At 45.2% G+C, this 25,467-nt stretch overlaps 1 protein-coding gene across 1 annotated transcript in view; it reads right to left on the bottom strand.

Moving 5' to 3' along the window:
• Window positions 1-758: 758 nt before the first annotated feature.
• Window positions 759-25,467, bottom strand: part of KCNH6 (potassium voltage-gated channel subfamily H member 6) — a 42,012-nt gene continuing 17,303 nt past the window's right edge. Inside the window, 10 exon segments of the mRNA XM_035135609.3 lie at window positions 759-1,130; window positions 2,737-2,923; window positions 3,702-3,882; window positions 6,669-6,956; window positions 8,063-8,162; window positions 9,700-9,893; window positions 11,030-11,282; window positions 16,500-16,699; window positions 17,455-17,854; window positions 21,402-21,827. Coding sequence (XP_034991500.3) covers window positions 846-1,130; window positions 2,737-2,923; window positions 3,702-3,882; window positions 6,669-6,956; window positions 8,063-8,162; window positions 9,700-9,893; window positions 11,030-11,282; window positions 16,500-16,699; window positions 17,455-17,854; window positions 21,402-21,827 — 2,514 coding nt within the window. The 3' untranslated portion in view covers window positions 759-845.

Here is a 25,467-nt window from a genome sequence, read left to right as displayed (position 1 = left end):
TGGGGCAGGGCTCAGAGGGGCTGTCAGAAGGCCAGGGATTGCATCCTTCAGAAGTGAGCCTGAGTACAAACAGCAAGCCAAAAATCTCGTTAGTAGCCCCGTACGAAATTGTGCTACACATTTCCCCCTTTTATCCTGCACTTCATCTGTCAAGGTGTACACTTTCTTTTTCTCAACAGAGATTTATGTCCATGCAAGAAAAATGTAATATATGAAGTTGCCCTCAATATTCACTAGGGCAGATCATTAAATGGTTCGTTATATTCCCATGTACAAAGTTGTAGCATCATTTTACTCTTCCCTCCTTACTTCACAGGGTCCTCCTGCACAATGACTAGAATCTTCAGACATGAGTTGTAAGTATCAAAGAAAGACACAATCATTCTTGGTCTCCTACAACCGAAGAAAAGGTTAAGTTCTTAGCAGTCTCCTCGTCTTCCTCCAGACAAAATTTCCTATTATTACTTTATTACATTATGGAAGTGCTCCAATGTCCTGCCATACTAGTTACCATTCAAACACTGACAGAGGCAGACCCCAACATTTAACAGATGCAAGACTGGGGATGTGGAGGAAAAAGTCAACCAGCCATTCTTCTTGGAGTCGGGTGGGGTGGGAGAAATATGCACCCGAAGTCTACTCTATGGAGTACCATTTCTGAAATCAACCATCTTGGAAGCCAACCCACTATTAAACTGCCCTTGTTTCAGAGAGGACAGGAAATGGCAACAAGTATCATCACCTTAAGCCATGAGTATTGTCCTCCAAGTGCAACAATTAAAAACAGCTAAAGCAACTTCTCAGTTCAGGCTCCTCTTGACTTGGCTTTGGGCTCAACTGGATTCCTAACTCCCAGGAAGCAAAGGGTCAGAGAGGTGTCTCTGAATGTCCAAGTGCTCCGAATGTGCCTCAAGGTGCTCAGGAAGGGAAGGGAAACGGGATCCTTGGAAAAGTCCCTGGTTGCCCGGTGCCCTCCGGTGAGGCTCCAGGTTTGGCAGGGTCTGTGAGCAATGTTCTTGCTCAGAGCTGATTGTCATGGTCTCATCAGAAGCCACAGTCAGGTGTACACCACTTGACAACGAGTCCCTGGATTTCAGCTGCAGCTTCTCGATTTCCAAGTCACTCGGAGTCTGGTGAGGGAGGGGAAAGGGAACAAAGTTAAAACTCCTTCATGTGGCATGTGTTTAGGTTGGCTCAAAGTCCCCCTGTAGGAATCTGAGAATTTCAAGTTGCAGTTGGAAAAAGGGGGTGGGGTTTACATCCCTCATGAGTGACTTGGGAAGGGGGGAGAAAGTGGATTCAGTTCACATTTAGATACAAATTTGTCAAACACTGACTTTCCAAAACTATATGGGAACCAAAACACAGCCACCCTTAAAAATTCACACTCATCCAACTTATTCCAATGCAGTTTTCCCACCTGGTTTCAACAAAAATTCATATATTAGAGGAAAATGTGCCTTAAAATGCATATATTTGTGAGAATTATGTACAAAATGTATTAGGAGATACTGCTTGCAAAATGTGTACATTAGTTAAAAAATTGCATACAAAAATGAGAGACGTTTGCACTGAAATGCTTAAGAATTCCCATGAAAATTATTATCTTTGGGGGGGGGATTCGCAAATTGCTGCAGAAATGTGGGAATCTGAATTTAAGATTGGAAAAATGAGAAACTGTGAGAACTGAAACTGACAGATCTTTCTACCCCTACTCTTGACTGCAGAAATATGCATAGAAGCACAATACACAAGAAACACCAACTGCTTAGTAACAAGGAGGCAAGTTCAATACAAAGCTTTCACTATTCTATCAGATCTCCTTGTTTACACAGCAAGGTGTATATTTTGAAGAGCACATTTGTCCCTATTTTCTGTAGATAACTGAACACACATGCATACTTACAGTACTTTTCCATAAGTCCCACCCCCCTACAGAATTTAAAGTTCTTTGCTGCAGTATATGTAGTCCAGGGGTCAGCAAACATTTTCAGGAGGGAGCTGGTCCACTGTCCTTCAGACCTTGTGGCTTCCTGCAGCCAATCCGAAGCCGTGCCAGCATCACGGAAGTCAGTCCCCACACGCCAAGGCCTCCGCGCTACGCTGGTTTAGCGCAGGGACTGACCGGGTGGCAGGGTCCGTGGGCCGGATTTATGAGCCTGGTGGGCCGCATCCGGCCCCCGGGCCATAGTTTGCCAACCCCTGATGTAGTCCCTTAGTTTCATGCACACTGCTGTACTAGCTTGGTCCTTCCATCCCCCGTTAGGTAAAGCTAAAGGTAAAGGGACCCCTGACCATTAGGTCCAGTCGTGACCGACTCTGGGGTTGCACGCTCATCTCGCATTATTGGCCGAGGGAGCCGGCGTATAGCTTCCAGGTCATGTGGCCAGCATGACAAAGCCGCTTCTGGCAAACCAGAGCAGCGCACAGAAACGCCGTTTACCTTCCCGCTGTAGCGGTTCCTATTTATCTACTTGCACTCTGACGTGCTTTCGAACTGCTAGGTTGGCAGGAGCTGGGACCAAGCAACGGGAGCTCACCCCGTCACAGGGATTCGAACCGCCAACCTTCTGATCAGCAAGCCCTAGGCTCTGTGGTTTAACCACAGCGCCACCTGGGTCCCCCGTTATGTACATACCCCCAAATACTTTTCTGGCCTGGCTTTGAAGCCAGGCGCTTTCTCTCACCAGCCTCACTGCAAATGAAGGACTTTGATTCCTAGTGCCTGCAACTCACCTTTGTGGGAGTCAGTTCCTCTTCCCCTAGTGGAGTTTCAGGTTCTGTGCTCCGCAGGCTCATGCTATACAAAGCCAGGTTGTGGGAGGATGGCGAGATAGTGCTATACGCAGGCGGCACTTGAGACAGCTGTCGCTGCAGCAGCTGCAGGATGAGGTTCAGGTCAGAAGACATCCTGGACTCCAGCCTACAAGAGAGATCATGACATTTTAGCCTGAAGCACACTGAGTGAGTAAGGAAGGTGTGTGCAAGACTAGCCCAAAGACTGCCTAAGTCTAGTTTGAACAAAATGTTAGTCCCTGACATAACCAGCTGGGTGAATTTGTGCGACACCAAGCGCTCTTAAAAAAAAGGGGGGGTATTTCATATTTCCAGAATCTGGTTCCTCCAGTAACTTGGGCCACATACTGTTCATATAAGTATAGTCATCTTGGGTGAGTAGCATATAACACAGGTGCCAGAAACTTGTAGCATATAATAAAAATAAAACTCAAAGCAGTCTGCAAAAGATAAAACGGTAAAATCTAGAAAAATTCACAACCCTACTTTAAAACATACAAAAGTTAAAAGACTAAGAGATTAAGGTTTTTATCAGGCGCTGAACAGAGTGCCATGCAAGTGCCTGCTTGATCTCAATAGGCAGGGAGTTCCAAAGTGTAGGAGGCGCTGCCACACTAAATGATCAAGTTCTTAAAAATGTAGAATGAGTATTCTGTTGCACCTGGACCCAAGCTGTTAAGGGCTTTATGTATAAACACTCTGAACGTGGCCTAGTAGCAATTCAGCAACCAGTGTAGATCTCTGAGCACAGGTGACTATATCATGGATGCTTTAGGAACAGGTAACTGGTTTTATATAGGAGGTTGGAACACACCATCTACCTTGCAGTTTTATTTAAGTTCCTGCAACTTGGGGTTCTTCATAGAATTCATGCCCTATTGGAACCTCCAAGCAATGGAGTTTACCTGCTGAGCTGGGCCTGCAGGCACTCCAGCTTGGATTCAATCTGTCGCGGTCTGTCATCAGAGTTGGGAGGCATGTCCAAAGGGCTGTGAACCAAGGACATGTGCTGGAGAGGCTCTGTAAGGGAATTAGGCCTCTTGTCTTCCCAGAATGTGAACAGGTTGGAAACATCCAATGGCGTTGCTGAGGGACAGAAAAGGAGACAGATGAAATAAGACCCCTGTCTTAGACAGCTGGGTTTTCAGCCATCTACCATTAGAACACCTGATAAAAATTATTCTTACTGTTTATTAAATTGTTTTGTTTTGTTTTTTAAAAAAATTTAAGCAACTTACAAGTTAAAATACAAAGATACTGTAAAACAGACAGAAGCAATAAGACCATGCATTGCACATTATAAAACATTACACATTATTGTAAAATCAAGACAGTGTCCTATTGGTATGAACCTGGCAAAGAGAATTTATATAGTGAAGGCAACAGTTGGGGTCAAAGTGGGAATGACTGCCCAGACAACAGCTGATGATGGAAACAGTGGTAAGCAGGCCTCACACCAGCATCTGAGGTGGCACAATCACACTAAACAAATATTTTTCTTTAAAAATAGACCAGTGGAACTTATTCCCAAATTAATGTGCTTGGCCTCAGAAGCAAATGTCATTTCATTCCTGCAGTCACAACGGTGTTATGATTGAAGCAAGTAAAATGCAGAATTGCACACACGCGCGCACACACATACACATATATCAGATTTGAGGAAGCAATAGAAACAGTTGGAAAGCATGAAAGAGCAGTGAGTGAGGAAGAAGAAAAATGTGAATCGTGCGCTTTCCAGCTGAAGCAATATACATGGCCATCTAAAAGGGGTGAATCATGGGTAGGCAAACTAAGGCCCAGTGGCCGGATCTGGCCCAATCGCCTTCTAAATCCGGCCTGCAGACGGTCCGGGAATCAGCGTGTTTTTACATGAGTAGAATGTGTTCTTTTATTAAAAATGCATCTTTGGGTTATTTGTGGGGCATAGGAATTCATTCATCCCCCCCCCCTCAAAATACAGTCCGGTCCCACACAAGGTCTGAGGGACAGTGGACCGGCCCCCTGCTGAAAAAATTTGCTGACTCCTGCCTGAGACCATTAAGCCCAGTGTGTAAAATTACTTAGCTGCCCCACTGCCTCCAAAAGAGAATCGTGTAATTGAATTAATTTCCTTTTCAGAGAGTAGTTTAAGACCTATGTGTATTTACTTGGTCATAAATCTCATTAAACTCAGAGGGACTTAAATGAGAAGTCCACATGCATAGGCTCAGATTACATCAGCCACACAAGGCTGTCTCTCCTACTGTGCTCATCAAGAACTCAGCCTCCACATGTCCACACTTTCCATTGGTGGTTGAGCTCCGAAACTCTTCCTTTGCAGGTTGGAGGAATATTGAAACACAGGACCTTGTAGGGCAGCGTTTCTCAAACTTTCTTCTCTGGGCTACGCTTCCAAAATAAAAAATTGCTCATACCACACCACTTTTTTAAAAAATTGATAAGAAACATATCGGAAAACAAAATTGGAGCAACTCCTAGCAGTGCTTGATTTAGAACAGTGCTCCCCAACCTTTTTATCGCCGCGGACCAGTCAACGTTTGATCATTTTACCGTGGCCCGCTGAGGGGGGACGTTGATTGTTTATATTTTATTTAGAGTGTTTTGATTTAATAATTTTAATTTAAATGTTCCTTGGGCAGCCCGGTACCAATTGATCCACGGACCGGTACCGGTCCGTGGCCCGGGGGTTGAGGACCACTGATTTAGAACACAGAACACAACTACTTTGTAATTTAACCATGGGACATCCAAAGGCAGCTACATAAGAACATGAATCATTCCCACAATATAATGATAAACGAGCCTCTTACATATGTACCTCATATGTACAATGAGAGGTGTGAGCTTGCTTTCGCTAGGTAATCTCATTTATATTAGGTCTAATTTGAAACAAGCAAACTCTCATCGCCTCATCATCTCAAAGAAGCCTTTCTCTTTTCTGATCTTTCGTATTTGTCATGAGTTGAAAATCCCTGTTCACAACAATATGCTGTGGAGAACTGTAGAATAGCCAATGAAAAGAGCCACGTGTACTGTTTATGGTTGTATATCCTAACTACACTAGGGAGCGGGTGGCGATGTGGTCTAAACCTCTGAGCCTCTTGGGCTTGCTGATCAGAAGGTCAGCGGTTCGAATCCACACAGAACGGTGAGCTCCTGTTACTCTGCCCCATCTCCTGCCAACCTAGCAGTTCAAAAAAAACACCAGTGTGAGTAGATAAATAGGTACCGCTGCAGTGGGAAGGTAAATGGCGTTTCTGTATGCTCTGGTTTCCGTCACAGTGTCCCATTGTGCCAGAAGCGGTTTAGTCATGTTGGCCACATGAGCCGGAAAGCTGTCTGCGGACAAACACCGGCTGAAGTGAGATGAGCACTGCACCCCATAGTCGCCTTTGACTGGACTTAACTGTCCAGGGGTCCTTTGCCTTTACTACACTGAAATGTTTAAATGTTTCTTTGATTGCCCTTGAATCTTCCTGCTGCATTGCTGCCCTCTCCTGCCACACCCTTTGAGAACCACTGCTGTAGGGCAATCGAGCTGCATCAACAGAGGGCACCTTAAATGACAATTTCCAGGATTTTTGGCCTATCAGTGAATCAGTAAGCTCCTTAACCCTTCTCTTAAGCTTAATGTTTTTGAGCCTAAAATTATATTTCATCAGCCTCTCACAGATGGAAAGCAGCAGGAATGTCTAATTAACACTCAGCGGGACAACGGTAATCCTCTGTGGCATCGTGCCCTGCTGGCACGATCCCCTATCCATCCCCGCAGGGCAGGACTTTTGAGGCAGAGTATCAGATAATCATGTAATTCAGGCCAAGCGGATTATCTTACTATAATTTACCCAACCGGAGCCCCCAGTTACCCATACCTGCATAGGACAGGCTGTCATCAGTCACCAGTTTGTCAACGTCAATGGCATCTGGGACCAGGTTTACCACAGCTGGGCCGTATCTGGCGTTTTCACCGTTTGTGAAAGGTTCATTCTTCGTGGGGCTAGGCATCTTGGCCTCCTCTTCACTGGTCTGGGAGCAGGGTGTCGTAGTGCTGCACATATCATCCCAATGGTCCTTGCTGTGCGGACGCTGCAATTGTGTGAGCTCCGAGTACGCGTGGTACTGCTCAGGATCTGAGATGCCTGCATCCAAGTTATCCGAGTCTGCAGAAGCAGCAAAGAATGCGGGTAAGGTTAATATGGGGAGCCAGTGGCTGTGACCTAGCTGCTTGCAGGATCTATACAGCAACAAAATGCTCATGTCAAGTCCACTTCCTCATTTCCCCTGTATTAAATACAGTTCTCCACATTTTACAGCAAAAAAGAAAGAAAAAGAAAAACACCTCATGAAAATCCATTAGCGCTTTAGTGCTAATTTCTCCTAACAGGACACCTTGGGCTAAAGTGCACATTTCTGTAAGCGATTTCCTCTAATATAAAGCATCTGTGTATGTTATTTTCACCAGTATCTTCATTTTCATGCACACTTCAACCTAATGTATGCATTTATTTATTTTTTGTAAATATTGTTTGGTTGAACAACAGGGTCACAAGGGTAAATATGAATTTTGAAAGGTAGCTGTGTCTCTCTTTGCACGTTGCTTCAGCAGGTGCGAATTTGATAGGTTCGGCTTTAACTGTGTGCTGAACTGTGTGCTGAACTGAATTATTATAATTATTATTATAATTCCCTCCCCTCCAAGAAAGAGCCACATTTTAAAAGGGCATAGGATGTCAATCAGATCAACCAAAGGCCTGGTTAAAAAGGAACATTTTTGCCTGGCTCCTAAAGGTGTGTATTTCTCCCCCTCCTCAACTTTCTCCTCCTCCTCCTCTAACCATCACATTTCAAAAAAAAAAAAAATCAACCTCACAAGGCCTGTGGAGAGAATTGCTGTGATGGGCACAGATATAAGAGACCTTTAAAGAGAGTTAGGTAAGGTTATATAGGTTTATCATCAGCCAAGAAAGCTGCATGGCTGTCCATGTTAAGAGGCACCATACATTTCATCTCTAGAGAGGAACGAACAGCAGAGGTAGAACCCAATTCCATCTTGACCTGCACTGTTAACTTTCCCAGAGCAACTGTCCTGCCACTATCAGAGGCGACAGCACTAGTCAAACCTTTGAACTGGCTCAGGACAACATCTGTTAAGTTTTAGTAATGGGAATGGTCAAGAGGTGGCAGCAATGGGCCTTCTATCTTCCTCACTCCATTGCTCCACTCTTAATGAAGCAATCCTGAAATGTTTCCTGAGAGGCTGACTCACCTATTTTGTTCGCTTTGCAGAGGGAATGCTTACGGCGCCGGGCTCGACGATAGTTGCATGCATATTCCTCACTGAGGGGGGACCGAGGAACACTGTCTGCCTGAGAGAGAAAAGTAACAGTCACATACCCTCCAGCATTTCTCCAATAAAAATAGGGGTGTCCTATTCCACTATTAAGGGACGCGGGTGGCGCTGTGGGTTAAACCACAGAGCCTAGGGCTTGCTGATCAGAATGTCAGCGGTTCGAATCCCCGTGACAGGGTGAGCTCCCGTTGCTCGGTCCTAGTTCCTGCCAACCTAGCAGTTTGAAAGCACGTCAAAGTGCAAGTAGATAAATAGGTACCGCTCCAAGTGGGAAGGTAAACGGTGTTTCCATGCGCTGCTCTGGTTCGCCAGAATGGCTTTGTCATGCTGGCCACATGACCTGGAAGGTGTACGCTGGCTCCCTCAGCTAATAACGTGAGATGAGTGCCGCAACCCCAGAGTCGGTCACGACTGGACCTAATGATCAGGGGTCCCTTTACCTTTATTCCAATATTAAGGAACACAGGTGGCGCTGTGGTCTAAACCACAGAACCTAGGGCTTGCCGATCAGAAGGTCAGCAATTCGAATCCCCGCGACGGGGTGAGCTCCCGTTGCTCAGTCCCAGCTCCTGCCAACCTAGCAGTTTGAAAGCACGTCAAAGTGCAAGTAAATAAATAGGTACCACTCCGGTGGGAAGGTAAACAGCGTTTCCGTGGGCTGCTCTGGTTCGCCACAAGCGGCTTAGTCATGCTAGCGAGATGAGTGCCGCAGCCCTAGAGTCGTTCGTGACTAGACCTAATGATCTGGGGGCCTTTTACCTTTATTCCATTATTATTATTATTATTATTATTATTATTATTATTATTATTATTATTATTTTACCCCACCTATCTGACGGAGTTGCCGTAGCCACTCTGGGTGGCTTCCAACATATATAAACCATAGTAAAACTATACAAGGCTGCCTCCAGATGTCTTCTAAAGGTTGCGTAATTACTTATCTCCTTGGGTCACATAACTCCATACCCTCCAGCATCTCTCAGATAAAAATACAGTGGTACCTCTACTTACGAATAACTCTACTTACGAATGTTTCTACTTACAAACGGAGCTCCGTCCGCCATCTTGGACATGGTTTAGATAGGATTTTTTTCTACTTACGAATTTTTAGATAGGGTTGCTTCGACTTACGAATTTTTTCTCCCAATGCATTCCTATGGGATTTGACTTACAATTTTTTTCGACTTACGAATGTGCGTTCAGAATGCATTAAATTCGTAAGTAGAAGTACCACTGTAGGGACATCCTAAGGAAAAGTGGGACATGCAGGGATCAATCAGAAACGGGGACGGCTTCTGTAAATCCAGGACTGTCCCTGGAAAATAGGGACACTTGGAGGGTCATGGTTTCCCTACACCTTGCTTCATACCACTCACTTCATTCTTCCTGCCTAAATATTCTGCTTCTTCTAAGCAATTTGAGGTGCAGAGACTTTTAGCTGTGTCCTGGCCTCAGTTAGCTCTTCTTTCCCTTCTGCCTTCTCCAGACCTTCCTCCCTCTCTTCCTGGCCAACCCCCCATCTTCTACCACCCCCAACCCCACCAGATACTCACATCTCTCAGGTTGAAAGTTATCTCCAGATTGCTCCAGAAATTATCTGAGAAGGCTGGATACATATCCAAGACTTCCAGGAGGTCCTCACGCTGGATTTTATGCAAGTCACAGTAGGTGAGGGCTCGGACATCTGCATTGGATTTCCCAGGCCTGGCGTAGAGGCTGATAGGTTCCCCAAATATGTCGTTCTTCCCTGCACAACGTAAGAAATCCTGTTAGAATGCAACAACTTTCCTGCTGTTCTGGGAGAGAGACCAACGGTCCACTCAACTTGCTGTGAGCAATGCTGGAAGTGTTACAAAAATGGGCTGTGGGGCTCATAGATTTTGGCTTTGAGGTCCAGCCCTAGCTGCACCTCTGGATTTTGCAGGGGGAGGAGACCCCCCCACAGCAGAGCTGTTCTTTCCTCTGGGTGGAAATGGGGATATACCAGCTGCCTCTTCTGGTTTTCAAGCCCTGCCAGGAAATACTCAGAGGTCCTGCATTGCATTGATCCCTTCCAATTCTACAGTTCTGAGTTTTTAACGTAATTTTTTCTTAAGAATACCTTAAAAATTACACGGACAATGTAAATCTCCTGACAGATATAGAATGAACCTTGAAAATAGAGAAAATGTATAGCAAAATTTGTTTATAAAAAAAAGGAAAAGTAGAATAACAAAAATGAAATGTGTACAGATTAACAAACTGTAATACAGCACAATGGGAAGAGTTGGAAGTCAAATATTTATGGTGTGTTTATATTGGGTATGGGGACGCAGGTGGCGCTGTGGGTTAAACCACAGAGCCTAGGGCATGCCGATCAGAAGGTCGGCGGTTCAAATCCCCGTGACGGGGTGAGCTCCTGTTGCTCGGTCCCAGCTCCTGCCCACCTAGCAGTTTGAAAGCACGTCAAAGTGCAAGTAGATAAATAGGTACCGCTCTGGCAGGAAGGTAAACGGCGTTTCTGTGTGCTGCTCTGGTTCGCCAGAAGCGGCTTTGTTATGCTGGCTACATCACCTGGAAGCTGTACGCCGGCTTCCTTGGCCAGTAAAGCGAGATGAGCGCTGCAACCCCAGAGTCTGTCACGACTGGACCTAATGGTCTGGGCTCCCTTTACCTTTACCTTATGTTGGGTATGTATGTATGTAGGTACGGTAGTGTATGTATTGTACGTATGGTATATTGAAGTGTATTGTTAAAGTTTTATGTAAATTGATGTATAATAAAGACTATTTACAAAACAATTCTACGGTTCTATGATTCTACGCAATTTGCCACGGCTCCCTGAGGGCAGCCTACAAATGAACAGGCCTTCCAGCCCACCATTCCCAGAGAGAATTCTTTTACCTAGGATGGCCACCACAATGTCCTCCTTGAGGATCTCAATGGAGCCGCGCGAGATGAAATAGAGAGTGGTGAGGACATCTCCGTAATGTACCAGTGTATCCCCGGGTGGCGCATGGGTTGTCTTGAACTTCATGGCCAGGGCCCGCAGGCAGCCTTTGCTAGCTCCTCGGAAGGCCTTGCAGTTTTGGAGCAGGGTGCGGTTGAGGTGGAGGCAGATATCAGCTTGCAGGCAGTCGGGGAAGCCTTTCAGCACCTGAGTGGGAATGAAAGCAGGCCTATGTGAGTGGGTAGGCTCTCTTTTCTCACTGCTCTATCTTATCCCACAACCATGCCCTGTGCAGGAATTGATTCAACTTGCAGTATATAGACGGATAAAATTAAGGTGGAAGCCAGTTTCTGACATGCTGATCTGTAATGAACTAAGGCAGAGGCTTTTCATGAGCTCACGGAGACGTTCCCAAACTGTTCTGCTGAGGCGCAGGCCAAATGTTCTTTGCTTGGCAATATCTGTCTTTTTATATTCTCTTCCTACACCCCTAGATTTCCAGCTTTTGATCAAAATGTTTCTTCAGAGAATAAATAAATGAAGCAAGGGTGGTTACTTGATAGCAATTATGAAGGAATTTGACTTTGCTGCTGTTATAAGAAAAAACTGCTCCTTTTCTCTTATGGGGTACCCAAGAGCCCATAGAGAGTCCTTATGCAGATTATCGGTAGGAGAAAATAACAGGGGCCAACCAGAGGAGCAAAACAGCTATTAAACATGATATTTATGCAACAGGGTGCTCACACGCAGGAGGGAGGAGGAACCCAGAACAATGGTGCACAAGCCCTGTTAATGGGTTTACCTGGACAGCCTGGCCATTCTTTTGTGATGATAAATACTTAATTCCTGAGTCCAGGTCACACGCTCACTCTATTCATACCCAAATGTGCCCTTAAGGCAGGATTTGTGAGCACAATGGAGAGGCTTTTCCCATTTCCACCAAACTGCAGAGGAAAGAGTTCCATCCAAACTGAAAGAGTCAAAATGGCTTTAGGACTGTTTTCCTGTACTGTTTCAGACATGTGGTTTATATATTTGTGTATGTGTTTGCCTGGTACATTTATGAACATTTATTTTATATCTTAGACCTTATAATTCTCATAACAGCTGCCCTGGAGTATTTGTACGGATCTTGCTTGCACGGATAGATGCATATTATATGGGAACACCAATTTTTATGGGCTGTTTTTTTATTGGTTATTATATATGGGCACACATATTTCCCTTGTCTGTTGCATATCTTTCTGGCTTGTCCAATGGGGGGGTTATAGGATTAGTTCAGCAGGTAGAGCATTGGACTATTAATAGGTAGGTAGCCGTGTTGGTCTGAGTCGAAGCAAAATAAGAAAATTCCTTCAGTAGCACCTTAAAGACCAACTAAGTTTATATTTTGGTATGAGCTTTCGTGTGCATGCACACTTCTTCAGATACACTAGAAACAGAAGTGTCAGACCCTATATATATACAGAGGGTGGTGGGGGTGGGTGGGAATGGGTGATGGGCTGATGGGAGTGGTAAACCTGTAGATGGGTGTTAATGGCTGCTGATGGCTGCAATTAGTCCTGGGCTGAGGTGCTAAAGAAAGCTTGATCATGCATAATGAGATAAGAATCCGATATCTCTATTCATCCCAGGTGCTTCCATGGTTTTAAGCTTGGTAATGATTTCCAATTCAGCAACTTCCCTTTCCAGTCTGTTCCTGAAATTTCTCTGTAATAAAACAGCTGCTTTGACTATTAATATTAGGGTTGTCGGTTCGAGCCCTACATTGGGCAAAGGATTCCTGCATTGCATGGTCTTTTCCAACTCTACAGATGTATGTTTCTAACTAGCACTGACTGCCAAGGCTCAAATATGCATTGTGGATGTTAGAAATGGCACATGTCTTGCCTAAGGGCTGGAAAACTAATAATAATAATAATAATAATAATAATAATAATAATAATAATAATAATGATGTAATAAAAATATGGTGGTAATAATGATAATGATAATAATAATATTTATTCCCCAAACCTGGCTGGGTTTCCCCAGACACTCTGGGCGGCTTCCAGCAGAATACGGTATAAAAACCTGAGGGCAGGAACATATAATTGAGGAAAGGAGTCTATATCAATGGGTAGCCATTCCAGAGTGTTTTATTATTATTATTAAGGTAGATCCAATATGATAAGGAAAAGCCTTATCACACAAAGAAAGGAGAAAGGGCTCACTGCCTAGGTTTTTTTTGTTAATAATTACTTTTGTCTTGTCCTCTTCTGAGCCAATTTATATTTCTTGCTCATTGCTATGTCTTGTTGCAATGAGTTCCCTCAGACCAAGAATGTACTGCATGAAATTCTTTTTTGTGGTTTCAATTTTAATTGTTGCAAACAAATTTCATGCACCTTCCAAATCGCTATTTCAGCAAACAAGTTTCTGCAGTGTATGGAAAGGGCCTGGCAGCTACAGTTTACCAGCTTATTTAATTCTGATAGAGATCTCCGAGCAATATTGACAATGATGGATGCATATGATTCATCTTGACAATCTGTGGATTGCAGGGGTAGGGGCATAAAAGAGTGGCAAACTGGAATTAAGGTTTTTGGTTTAGCCAGTTTTCCAAGAGTTTGCTTTAAAGCAGTCCTCCCCAACCTGGTGCCTTCTAGGTATGTGTACACACACACACACACACACCTGAAAACAACTGCAACAAACACACACAAAACAATCTAGATTAGTTCATTCAAAAAAAATGCTGCAAAATAAAGTGCTGCAGAGTTATTCTGGCAAATTTAAACATCGCTGCTTTCCCCCACTTAAATCATACATACATTCGGAAGTCATACCTCAAGGTTTATCCCACAGCTTTAAAAATGCAGTTGGCATTATTACAGGGGGTCTCCTTTGCTCCATATTGGTGATGAATGCACTCCTTGTTTCCTCTCCAGATGTCTTGGGCTACAATTCTAGACAGCCACCCCAACTAGCATGATCGTGGTATCTGGAGCTGCTGGGATTTGTAGCCCTAAACATTTGAAGAGGGGGCACCAAGTTGGGGGAAGCTGCTTTAGGTTGTAATGTGGAAAGTCAAGCGAGAACTGCTCTGCCTTCCTTCAAGGGATGTCTACTGAGGCCTTCCTCTTCAAATGCTACTTTGGGCTTCGCTATTGATCCCCTTCACTCCCTTTCCCAACAGACTAATTAAAATGGATTGAAGTTTATTTAGGCACCATCCTATTCAGTTTTTGCTTAGCAACCAGCCATGTGGAGGAAACGCTGAATCAATATGGCTTTGGAGCCTCTTCCTCACACCCAGGAAAAACCAGACCCAGCTTAGAATTATAGCCTTTAGGTTTCCACCTCAATGTCATTCCTTGCGAACTGGCTCAACAAGGCATGTCTGCTTGAACTGGAGACTCTTAACATCACTTTAAGGTCCCCTCAAATTATGTTTCTCTGGCTAGGATTTGCAGCCACAATGGGAGGATGAAGATGCCCACTTAGTCCTCAGCTCCGGTTTGCTTCCAGCACTATTTTGTTTGTTTGTTGCCAATATCCATCTTGTTACGTTTCAAGCCAATTCACACAATCAATGTGTACGTAGTTAGCATATAGACTGAATAGATCTGGGCTGAGTTCCACACATACTGAAACTATCTTGCATCTTACTTCACAGACCATTTCAGACATTACTACTATGCTGCTGCCAAACATGATGCTTGCACAATAAAGGCTGACCAGGTACCAAGGCAGTTTTGTAGGCAAACGGCCTCCGAATTCAGCCTCGATCCATACAAAACACATGCAAACTACATCATAGGCTTGTCCCTACAATGAGTACAAATAGAACCTTTTAAAGCTTTTAGGACACATGCAAATTCCATTGTTTCCGAACTTCCCATTTACATATGATAGAGAAACAGTTTAATAAGTCTTTCCTTTCTAACTTAATTTTTATTTTTTTAAAAAAAATTGGGAGAGTTGCAGTTCGATGAAATGATTTTTAATGGATTCAGCATGTGAGTTTTGGGTGATTAACTGATCTGCCAATTTTGCATACAAGATTTATGTTGTAAGACGCATACCTGCAGGAGGGAATGGTGAACACTTTCTAAGGTGGTGCTTGCCGTATGCTGTTTTTATAAACTTTTGTATTAAATAATATATGATAGGTAAAGGATAAAGGGACCCCTGACCATTAGGTCCAGTCGTGACCAACTCTGGGGTTGCAACGCTCATCTCGTGTTATTGGCCGAGGGAGCCGGCGTACAACTTCCAGGTCATGTTGCCAGCATGACAAAGTCGCTTCTGGCGAACCAGAGCAGTGCACAGAAACGCCATTTACCTTCCTATCTACTTGCACTTTGACATGCTTTCGAATTGCTACGTTGGCAGGAGCATGGAATGAGCAACGGGAGCTCACCCCGTTGCAGGGATTCGAATCGCCGAGCTTCTGACTGGCAAGCCCTAGGCTCTGTGGTTTAACCCACAGCGCCACCCGCGTCCCACCATAATATATAATATACAGTATTTTAAATCTTCTGCCCAGTCCTACAAAAGCTGGAAAGAATTCTAATCGAGTAGGCCATTGGATCAGTTTTCATCCCAACTGGCCATTGTAACAACTTTGGAACTTTAAAAACTAGTGTTGGAGTTTGCGTTTTTCCTCTTCTTTCCTCCTCTCTTTTTAAATTTTGTGCCATGCCTTTTTATTGTAGGCCTCAGAGTAAGGACTGTCTTTCTTTCATTTCCCTTCTTTTTTGTCCATTGGTCTGTAAGCTGCCCTGGGGGTCTTTTTTGATTGAAGAGCAGCATAAAAAATGCTTTAAGCAAATAAGCAAACACAACGTGGCTTACTTTTTAGTAGACACACGTAGGATTGTACTTTGGATATTGCTGCCAGACTTCGTCATCTGTCATGGGTCAACAAATGTATCTGGTTTGCGTGCATAAACGTACAATTTACAACACAGTCCTTCAAATGGCAATCTCTGAGACCAAGCATTTGCCCCTTAACTGCCTTGGGGTGCTTCCTCTGAAGTGAAAAAGCCGGGTAGAAATGTAAAAAATTCCTCTTCTCAACACCAAACCACAGAGGACACTCCACCATACACAGTCTTCTGTTTTTGACTGTTGAATAAATATTGCTTTTTTTTTTTTTGCTGTCAATCAAGTGAGGATTTTCTGCCCTGGCTGTCAAGTATTACACTTAATGAGATATACTTTATGAGATCTTTGGGAGGCAGATTGAACAGCCAAGGAGTTCTGGCCAATCTTGTGAAGGGAGGAACCTGGGTAAAATCCAGGTGTATTCTGCATTTGCAGAAACCTATCTACCTAGCTGTCTTAGGCTGTCTATCGAGCTGTCCAGTTACATAGCTAACCATCTCTCATCTCCAAGGTCAGGTCTTTGCTACACAACCTACATCATCTCTGACTCACCGCATTCATGTCGATTCCATTGGTGTAGGACCAAGCATGCTGGAAATACTCCTCAAGCCGCTGGCGCAGCGGGTTTGGGATTTGGTGGAAACGGATGAACTCCTTCACCCTCAGCATCTGGGTATGGTAGCGAGCCGTGCCCGAGTACAGGCGCTGTATGATGGCAGAGACATTGCCAAAAATGCTGGCATACATTAGAGCTGAAACGAGAGGACATGGGTAAGCATTACGGGGCAAAGGGGCCATTGTCTGGGATGGCGGTACCAGAATGTGAAATGTTTGAGCCCCAACTCATCATGCATTGTAGGCACAGATATTGCCTACACAATATCTTACTGATGACACTGTCCTGAGCACTCACAGATTCATCAGGAGGTGACTTGTGAACACTAAGAGAGATGGTGGATCATTTTTTTTAAAGATTGAAGTACTCAGTGTTCATGTTTGTTTGGGAGCTATGTTGCCTGATCTGGAAGCCTAAACCAAGGGCAACCAACTTCCACCATCTCAATTCAAACATGCCTACTATTAACATAAGGCAGAGTTGAAAAACCTGTCCCCCTCCAGATGTTGTCAAAGCCAGGTACTATCGGCCCCATCCAGCATAACCAATGGTCAGGGATGATAGACCCTGTAGTCCAATAACATCTGGAAAGTACAAGGCTGGCTACGTCTGCACCAAAGTTTCATCACAGATGTTTGGAGAGAGTTCTTGGTCCCTTGTTCATCACCAAAAGGGAAAGGGGAGGGAAAAGGGGGCACAGATTTGCAGAACAATTGCTATGTGTAGATATATGCATATTGCTAATTCAGAAATCTTTTTTGCCTAGCTGGAATAAGTCATTAACTTCTTACAGGTGACTCTTGCTTTCCCAGATGGAAAGTCTACTGGGAGCAGGTAAAATTTATATACTCCGTCACCCCTGGGTCAAGGGGAGCACTCAGGAGCACTTACAACCAATCAGCATGACACAGATGGAGAAGATCTTCTCGGAGTTGGTGTTGGGGGAGACGTTGCCAAAGCCCACGCTGGTGAGGCTACTGAAGGTGAAGTAAAGGGCTGTCACATATTTGTCCTTGATGGAGGGGCCAGAAGAGAGGTCGCTGTCGTTGTAGCGCTTGCCAATCTGGTCGCCGAGGTTGTCCAGCCACCCAATCTTATGCTCCATGTAGGGCCGCTCTACGTTGCCAATGGCATACCAGATGCAGGCCAGCCAGTGAGCAATGAGGGCAAAAGTGCACATGAGCAGGAAGAGCACAGCGGCCCCGTACTCGGAATAGCGGTCCAGCTTGCGGGCAACTCGCACCAGGCGCAAGAGTCGCGCTGTCTTCAGCAACCCTATCAGGGTGGTTGTCTGGAGAGGGGATGAAGAAAGAAAAAAAAGGAAGGAAGGAAGGGAGGGAGGGAGGGAGGGAGGGAGGACGGTAACAAGACATTTGAATATTATTTGCATTTTTTTAAAAAAAGTGTGAGAGTGACAGGAAGGTGCTGAATCTGAAAACTGTAATGCAGGAAACACCATGACTACACCAAAACAGAAAACATTACACAACAGTCACTGTGGCGTTTTATTTCTCCTAAAGTGAAGTGTATTATAAGCCCCACTTTATTTCTTTCCCCTCCATTTCTTAATGCATCTGTGTGCAGACTTTATTATGATACTCCTGCAACCACTTCTTGAGCCCCAAATCTACACTTTAGGGAGTTTTAGGGCTCTTTCCAACGGGGGGGGGGGGGGGGAAACACACAGCAGCCATGGATAAACTTACATTTTAAAAAAATGGTGCCAGATTTTCACGGAATTCTGATCTTACTTGGCACATTCTGCCTGAAACCATTTACAGGTTCCATAGGTCCCCAAAGGCTTTGCTACTCCTATCCATAGACCATAGGACCGCACTCCTGACCTCCTGCCGGACACACTGCCGTGTTTAGCTGGAGGGGGATGGGGAAGGGCAAAGCAGGGGTGGGGCCCATCCACCACTCCTGCTGTGCCCACACCATGCTGACCTCCCTGCATTTTTGTCCCTTCCCCTCTTCCTCCAGGTAAGCACAGCAGTGTGGCTGATCGGAAGCCGCTTTGTTCTACTGATATAACTGGCATGTAACTTTGGGAACAGGATACCTGAAAAATTGCATTCTGCTGCATATATGACTGCCCAAACCTTGCAACTCTTTTCAGAGGGTCTGTGTTGGATCCCACCCACCAAAGTGAAGTGAAGTAGGTGGCTAACAGGGTATGCACCTTCTTTCTCAGTGGGGTCCCCCACCCACCCACTTGTGGAATGCCTCTCTGGCCATTCTGGCACCAGGGGGAAACTTCTGTCATTCTCTCAGGCCTTTAAAAACAGACATACCTGATTTTGCCATTTTGTAATTATTTTCCCATCTGGTTTTGCTTTGCAAATGTTTAGGCTACAAGTTATGGTGTTGATATTCAACTACTAAACCTGCCTTTTAATTTTATCATGTCATTTTATGTTTTTGAGCCCCTTAGAGAAAAATGCCGTTGGATGGCCTTATATAAATATAGCTCAGGGGTTGGGCAAGGCTTACCGGCCATGGGCTGGATCACTCCCGCGGAGATCATCCATGGGCCGGAGCGGCACAGTGCAACGCTAAAAATCGTGCCTGTGCAGAAGCTATTTTCAGCGTCTGGGCATGCGCAGAAGCAATTTCTGGTATCTGTGTGTGCGCAGATGTGATTTCTGGTGAAACTTGGTGAGTCCTCGTACCACGCTGTGCCGGTTTAACGCAGTGCGCGGGGGACTCGCTGAGCGGGCCACTCAGTTCGGGGGTGGCTTGTGGGCTGGTAAAACAGTCTTTGTGGGCCGCATCCGACCCATGGTCCGCACATTGCCGACCCCTGATATAGCTAGATGGCAGCAGAGCAATCCTCAGCATGGTGACAGCGGCAAGTGAAATTGTGCATGGCCCATCACTTCCAAAGCCCTATTTTCCCATGCTGACCAGGGCAGGAAATGGGGATCTGTCAATTTTTTTGTTCCAGTGGATCTCTGCTTTGTAAAAAATTTTCCCCTTGAAACCACTGGGGGAATGAGGGATTAACTCTACCAGCTCCAAGCTGGAATTGCTGGTGATGAGACCAACCTGGGGCCACTCAGATGAATGGAGGCAGCTTGGTCCTGCCTCTGCTCCACCCCCAGAGTGCCTTGTTCCAGGGTCTAATGCCAGCTCTTGCTGATAAAGACACAGTATGTGGTGGCTGCACACACAATATTATTTCTGTGAGGATGTCAGGAACCTCCACGTGTCTCCTCACTTGTGAAGCTCTTCTCCACTGGAAGAGAGGAACTCCCGCCACATCCTATTCCCCTCCAGCCAATGGATCTGAGAATTTGGATTGCTGTACAATATGTGATGAGGGATACGGGTGGCGCTGTGGCCTAAACCACAGAGCCTAGGGCTTGCCGATCAGAAGGTCGACAGTTCAAATCCCCACCACGGGGTGAGATCCTGTTGCTCGGTCCCAGCTCCTGCCAACCTAGCAGTTCTAAAGTACGTCAAAGTGCAAGTAGATAAATAGGTACTGCTCCAGTGGGGAGGTAAATGGCGTTTCTGTGCACTGCTCTGGTTCGCCAGAAGCGGCTTAGTCATGCTGTCCACATGACCCGGAAGCTGTACGCCGGCTCCCTCAGCTAGTAAAGCAAGATGAGCGCCACAACCCTAGAGTGTCCGCGACTGGGCCTAACAGTCAGGGGTCCCTTTACCTTTTCCTTTACAATATGTGATTACGGTGGTGAGAGTTTTATATGAACAAAGATAGAAAGACTCATCATTACCAACCATGGAGGAATGGTTATTGAAATTATTAGGCTTAGCTGAGATGGCAAAAATGGCATGTTTAATCAGAGAAAAGTCATTGTCAACGTTTACTAAAGATTGGAAACCTCTCATAGACTTTTTGCGTGAAAAAGAAAAAAGAAATGATGGCATTTGGGTTTGAAAGTTGAAGATAATGTTGGTTTATTATAGAAAGTAGTCTTGCTAAGTGTTATATTGGAGTGGATACGTTGAATAATGTTTATATACAGCTGACAGACAAAGAATCTTTAGTTTCTCTCTCTCTCTAAAATCCTTCTTCTATCTCTATCTCTTTCTCTCTCTCTCCCCCTTCTTCTTTCTTTCCTTTCCTCTGGATCTATGTTTTATCTACATTAATGCTTTAGTCGGGACAAAAAATATATTTGATAATAATCTTTGTAAACAGTAATATTTTTTACAAAATCTAATAAAATTTAGGGACCCAGGTGCCGCTGTGGGTTAAACCACTGAGCCTAGGGCTTGCTGATCAGAAGGTCGGCGGTTCGAATCCCTGTGACGGGGTGAGCTCCCGTTGCTTGGTCCCAGCTCCTGCCAACCTAGCAGTTCAAAAGCACGTCAAAATGCAAGTAGATAAATAGGAACCGCTATAGAGGGAAGGTAAACGGCGTTTCCGTGTGCTGCTCTGGTTTGCCAGAAGCGGCTTTGTCATGCTGGCCACATGACCTGGAAGCTATACACCGGCTCCCTTGGCCAATAATGCGAAATGAGCGCGCAATCCCAGAGTTGGTCACAACTGGACCTAATGGTCAGGGGTCCCTTTACCTTTACTAATAACATTTATTTCAAAAAGTAAAGTAAGTGACCTTCACGCTGAAGCCTAGAGAACTCTTGACAACAAGAGCTCCTTTCCTCACAAGATTTCTGTGATTCCCCTAAAGATCCACGGGGGATATGTGTACAGCCAGCTCTGTCCCACCCCCATCCCCACCCCCTCTAAGTATAGGGACACCTCTCTCAGAACAACACTCCTTCACTGTTCCAGTGTGTGCTCCCAACTTTTCTCCAAAATGTGAAGGCAAAAAAGTGCGGACAAATAAAACCACTGTCCACCTTACCTCATCTGATCCAGAGCGGAAGATGAGCAAGTCGAAGGGGATGGCAGCTACCATGTCGATGAGAAACCAGCCCTTGAAGTAGTGGATGGCGATCTTTGCTGGGTGGCTTACTACCTCATCGTTGAGATTGACATAAGTGGTGCGGAAGTTGATGATGATGTCAACGATAAACATGATGTCTACAATGAGGTCAATGATGTAGAGCGGGTCGCATGCGTAGCCGCAGTCCGAGCTATTCTCCTCCTGCTCTTCGTTCAGCAGGAAGGCAGCAGAGTAGGGTGTGAAAACAGCCGTGTAGATGACCAGCAGGAGGATCAGCCAGTCCCACACGGCCTTGAAGGGGCTGTAGTGCAGGATGGTCCATCGGTGGATGCGGGGTGCCTGCAGCTTGTACTCAGGGAGGACATCGGCTCCCAGGGACAGGACCTGCCAGAAAAACAGACATCACAGAATCATAGAATTGTAGGATTGGAAGGGACCCCGAGGGTCATCGATTCCAACCTCCTGCAATGCAGGAATCTCAGCTAAGGCATGTAGGACAGGTGGCCATCCAACCTCTGCTTAAAAACCTCCAAGGAAGGAGAGCCCACAACCTCCCGAGGGAGATTGGTCCACTGTTGAACACTCATCAGTGAGTGATGTGAACTATAGATGGCAGCTGTGAGGATCCATATAAAACAGGCACATTTGCACCGTAGTACAGTTTGTGTGTCCTGCACTGGGTGTGTGGGTGTGTTCCAGTCTTTGGAATCTGACATACACTTGTAGATCAAGAGTAAATACTGGGGGGGGGGGGGAAAGCGAAATATGTGTCTGTGTGTAGAAAAGGGCCATAAGAATGTCTGAGGGCCATAAGAATGGATTGCTTCTTCACCTTTTTTAAAAATCTTATTTTCCTTGCTAAACTTATGGACACAACCTAGTCTCACCCTGGAAAGCATGAGGTAAAACATAACGCAAAGAAAGAAAAGAAGTCCTCATTCCCATCCCTCTTGAAGTCCTGCCAATAGCCTTTCCAGCTTCTAAAACTTGCCTACCGAATACCGACTCCTTTATTTCAATGTACCGTATATTAAAAGAACTTAAGGGGAGCGGGTGGCACTGTGGTCTAAACCACTGAGCCTCTGGGGCTTGCTGTTTGGAAGGTTGGCAGTTCGAATCCCCACAACGGGGTGAGCTCCCCTTGCTCTGTCCCAGCTCCTGCCAACCTAGCAGTTCAAAAGCACGCCAGTGAGAGTAGATAAATACTGTAGGTACCACTGCGACGGGAAGGTAAACAGCATTTCCCTGCACTCTGGTTTCCGCTATGGCGTTCCGTTGTGCCAGAAGCAGTTTAGTCATGCTGGCCACATGACCCGGAAAGCTTTCTGTGGACGAACGCGGCTCCCTCGGTCTGAAAGCGAGATGAGCGCCGCAACCCCATAGTCGCCTTTGCCGGGACTTAACCGTCCAGGGGTCCTTTACCTTTTTCTTTTTACCTATTAGAAGAACAGCCGCCCAGAAATGTATTTTTGCCCCCCTTAGCCTGCGCCTTTGTTAGGGGTCAACCGAGCCAACCCCTAGGTATGTTCCTGCAGCCACCCACCCCACGTCAGATTAGTAGATTCATCTTTTGGTCCCAGCTCCACAGCTGCTTCTACAACCACATGGTGGTTGTGATCTGATCTAATTTCTTCCAGTAACAAACTCAAAGACACAAAGACGTCATTAGTCACGAAAACTAACACAGCGACACCAACAGTCATCCCTGCAGCTTCCCCAGCAACTTTCTGCCATATACCAGTCATCAGGACCCCAAATATTACTGCTCAGGAAATTCACCTGAATGGAACTATGGAAGCCAGTCTGCACCCTCTGCTAGGGATGGGTGGCTCTGTTGGTTTCTCTTTTTTCCAATCTCTGGTTCAGTTTGCTACATTTCTACATCAGTTTGCAATTAAAAGCAACAACAAGAACTCCTCTTGAAAATCCACAACATGTGAGCGCACAGTTTTGTACACAAATTTGCCAGGTATGCACATGTCTGCAAACCATTTCCCCTAACAACACGCACTTTTGTATGTTCATATTTTATAAACAAAATATGCACATTTTTTTGCACGTGGTTGGAGAACTGGGTACCGAAATTTGGAAAAGGGTGAATATTGAAAGACAGATGCATTTTGGTTCCATCTTGTTTCAGGAAGTGGGATTTAGTTAGCCTCTTCCTATTTCCCACCCCCTGCACAAGCACACACCCAAGTATCTGTGTGAAGGGAATAAACCATTTGCAAGGAAAAGAGATGGGAGTTTTGGTGAACAAAGTGGGAAAGGATAGTCCATGGGTAGGCAAACCAAGGCCAGGGGGCCGGATCCAGCCCAATCGCCTTCCACGGACAGTCTGGGAATCAGTGTGTTTTTACATGAATAGAATGTGCCCTTTTATTTAAAATGCATCTCTGGGCTATTTGTGGGGCATAGGAATTCATTCCATCCCCCCCCAAATATAGTCCAGCCCCCCACAAGGTCTGACAGACAGTGGACCGGCCCCCTGCTGAAAAGGTTTGCTGAATAAAACTTGAATAAAACATTGGTGGGGCCCAGGTAAACCCTGCCCAACATAATCAATCACAAGATGCAGCACACACACACAACATTTGAATGTCAATTCTCATCAACTTTGGGGAGCGGCCCCCTCAAATATTTTATGGCAGGGTGCCAAAGGGACCTTGGCCCCTAGGAGTTGGCTCCAAAGACCAACCCAATCTGCTTTAAAATCTCACTCGTGGAAGATGGGAATATGCTCTCTGGATGTAACTGACAAATTGACATGTTTTTGTTTTGTTTTGTTTGTGTTTACTGTTTTACTGTGGGGAAACCAATAAAATACTTTTTTTAAAAAGTCCTCTCTGGAAAGCAAAACCTCCCCTAGATGGAAAAATGGAATGATAATCAGAAATAGAACCCAGATCTCTCTCCCGTGACAAGCACCCTGACCATATACAGCCTCAAGAGCCTACAGTCAAGATAGCAGGCAGAAGAAAAACACACCATGGGTTATTTGTGTCCTAGCCACCAATGTCTCCCTTCTTATTTAACTTATATGCAGAATTCATCATGAGAAAGGCTGGGCTGGATGAATCCCAAACTGGAATTAAGATTGCTGGAAGAAATATCAACAACCTCAGATATGCTGATGACACAACCTTGATGGCAGAAAGTGAGGAGGAATTAAAGAACCTTTTAATGAGGGTGAAAGAGGAGAGCGCAAAATATGGCCTGAAGGTCAACAAAAAAAAAAACCAAGATCATGGCCACTGGTCGCATCACCTCCTGGCAAATAGAAGGGGAAGAAATGGAGGCAGTGAGAGATTTTACTTTCTTGGGCTCCATGATCACTGCAGATGGTGACAGCAGTCACAAAATTAAAAGACGCCTGCTTCTTGGGAGAAAAACAATGAAAAACCTAGATAGCATCTTAAAAAGCAGAGACATCACCTTGCCAACAAAGGTCCGTATAGTTAAAGCTATGGTTTTCCCAGTAGTGATGTATGGAAGTGAGAGCTGGACCATAAAAAAGGCTGATCGCTGAAGAATTGATGCTTTTGAATTATGGTGCTGGAGGAGACTCTTGAGAGTCCCATGGACTGCAAGAAGATCAAACCTATCCATTCTTAAGGAAATCAGCCCTGAGTGCTCACTGGAAGGACAGATCCTGAAGCTGAGGCTCCAATACTTTGGCCACCTCATGAGAAGAGAAGACTCCCTAGAAAAGACCCTGATGTTGGGAAAGATTGAGGGCACAAGGAGAAGGGGACGACAGAGGATGAGATGGTTGGACAGTGTTCTTGAAGCTACGAACATGAGTTTGACCAAACTGTGGGAGGCAGTGGAAGACAGGAGTGCCTGGTGTGCTCTGGTCCATGAGGTCACGAAGAGACGGACACGACTAAACAACTAGATAGCAGCAACAACTGTTTTACTGTGGGGAAACCAATAAAATACATTTTAAAAAATCCTCTCTGGAAAGCAAAACCTCCCCTAGATGAAAAAAGGGAATGATAATCAGAAACAGAACCCAGATCTC

The sequence above is a fragment of the Zootoca vivipara genome, chromosome 12 (assembly GCF_965207765.1).
Source record: "Zootoca vivipara chromosome 12, rZooViv2.hap1.1, whole genome shotgun sequence".
Taxonomy (NCBI): Eukaryota; Metazoa; Chordata; class Lepidosauria; order Squamata; family Lacertidae; genus Zootoca; species Zootoca vivipara.
Note: the sequence above shows the minus strand (reverse complement) of the source record. Positions and strands in the feature narration are given on the sequence as shown.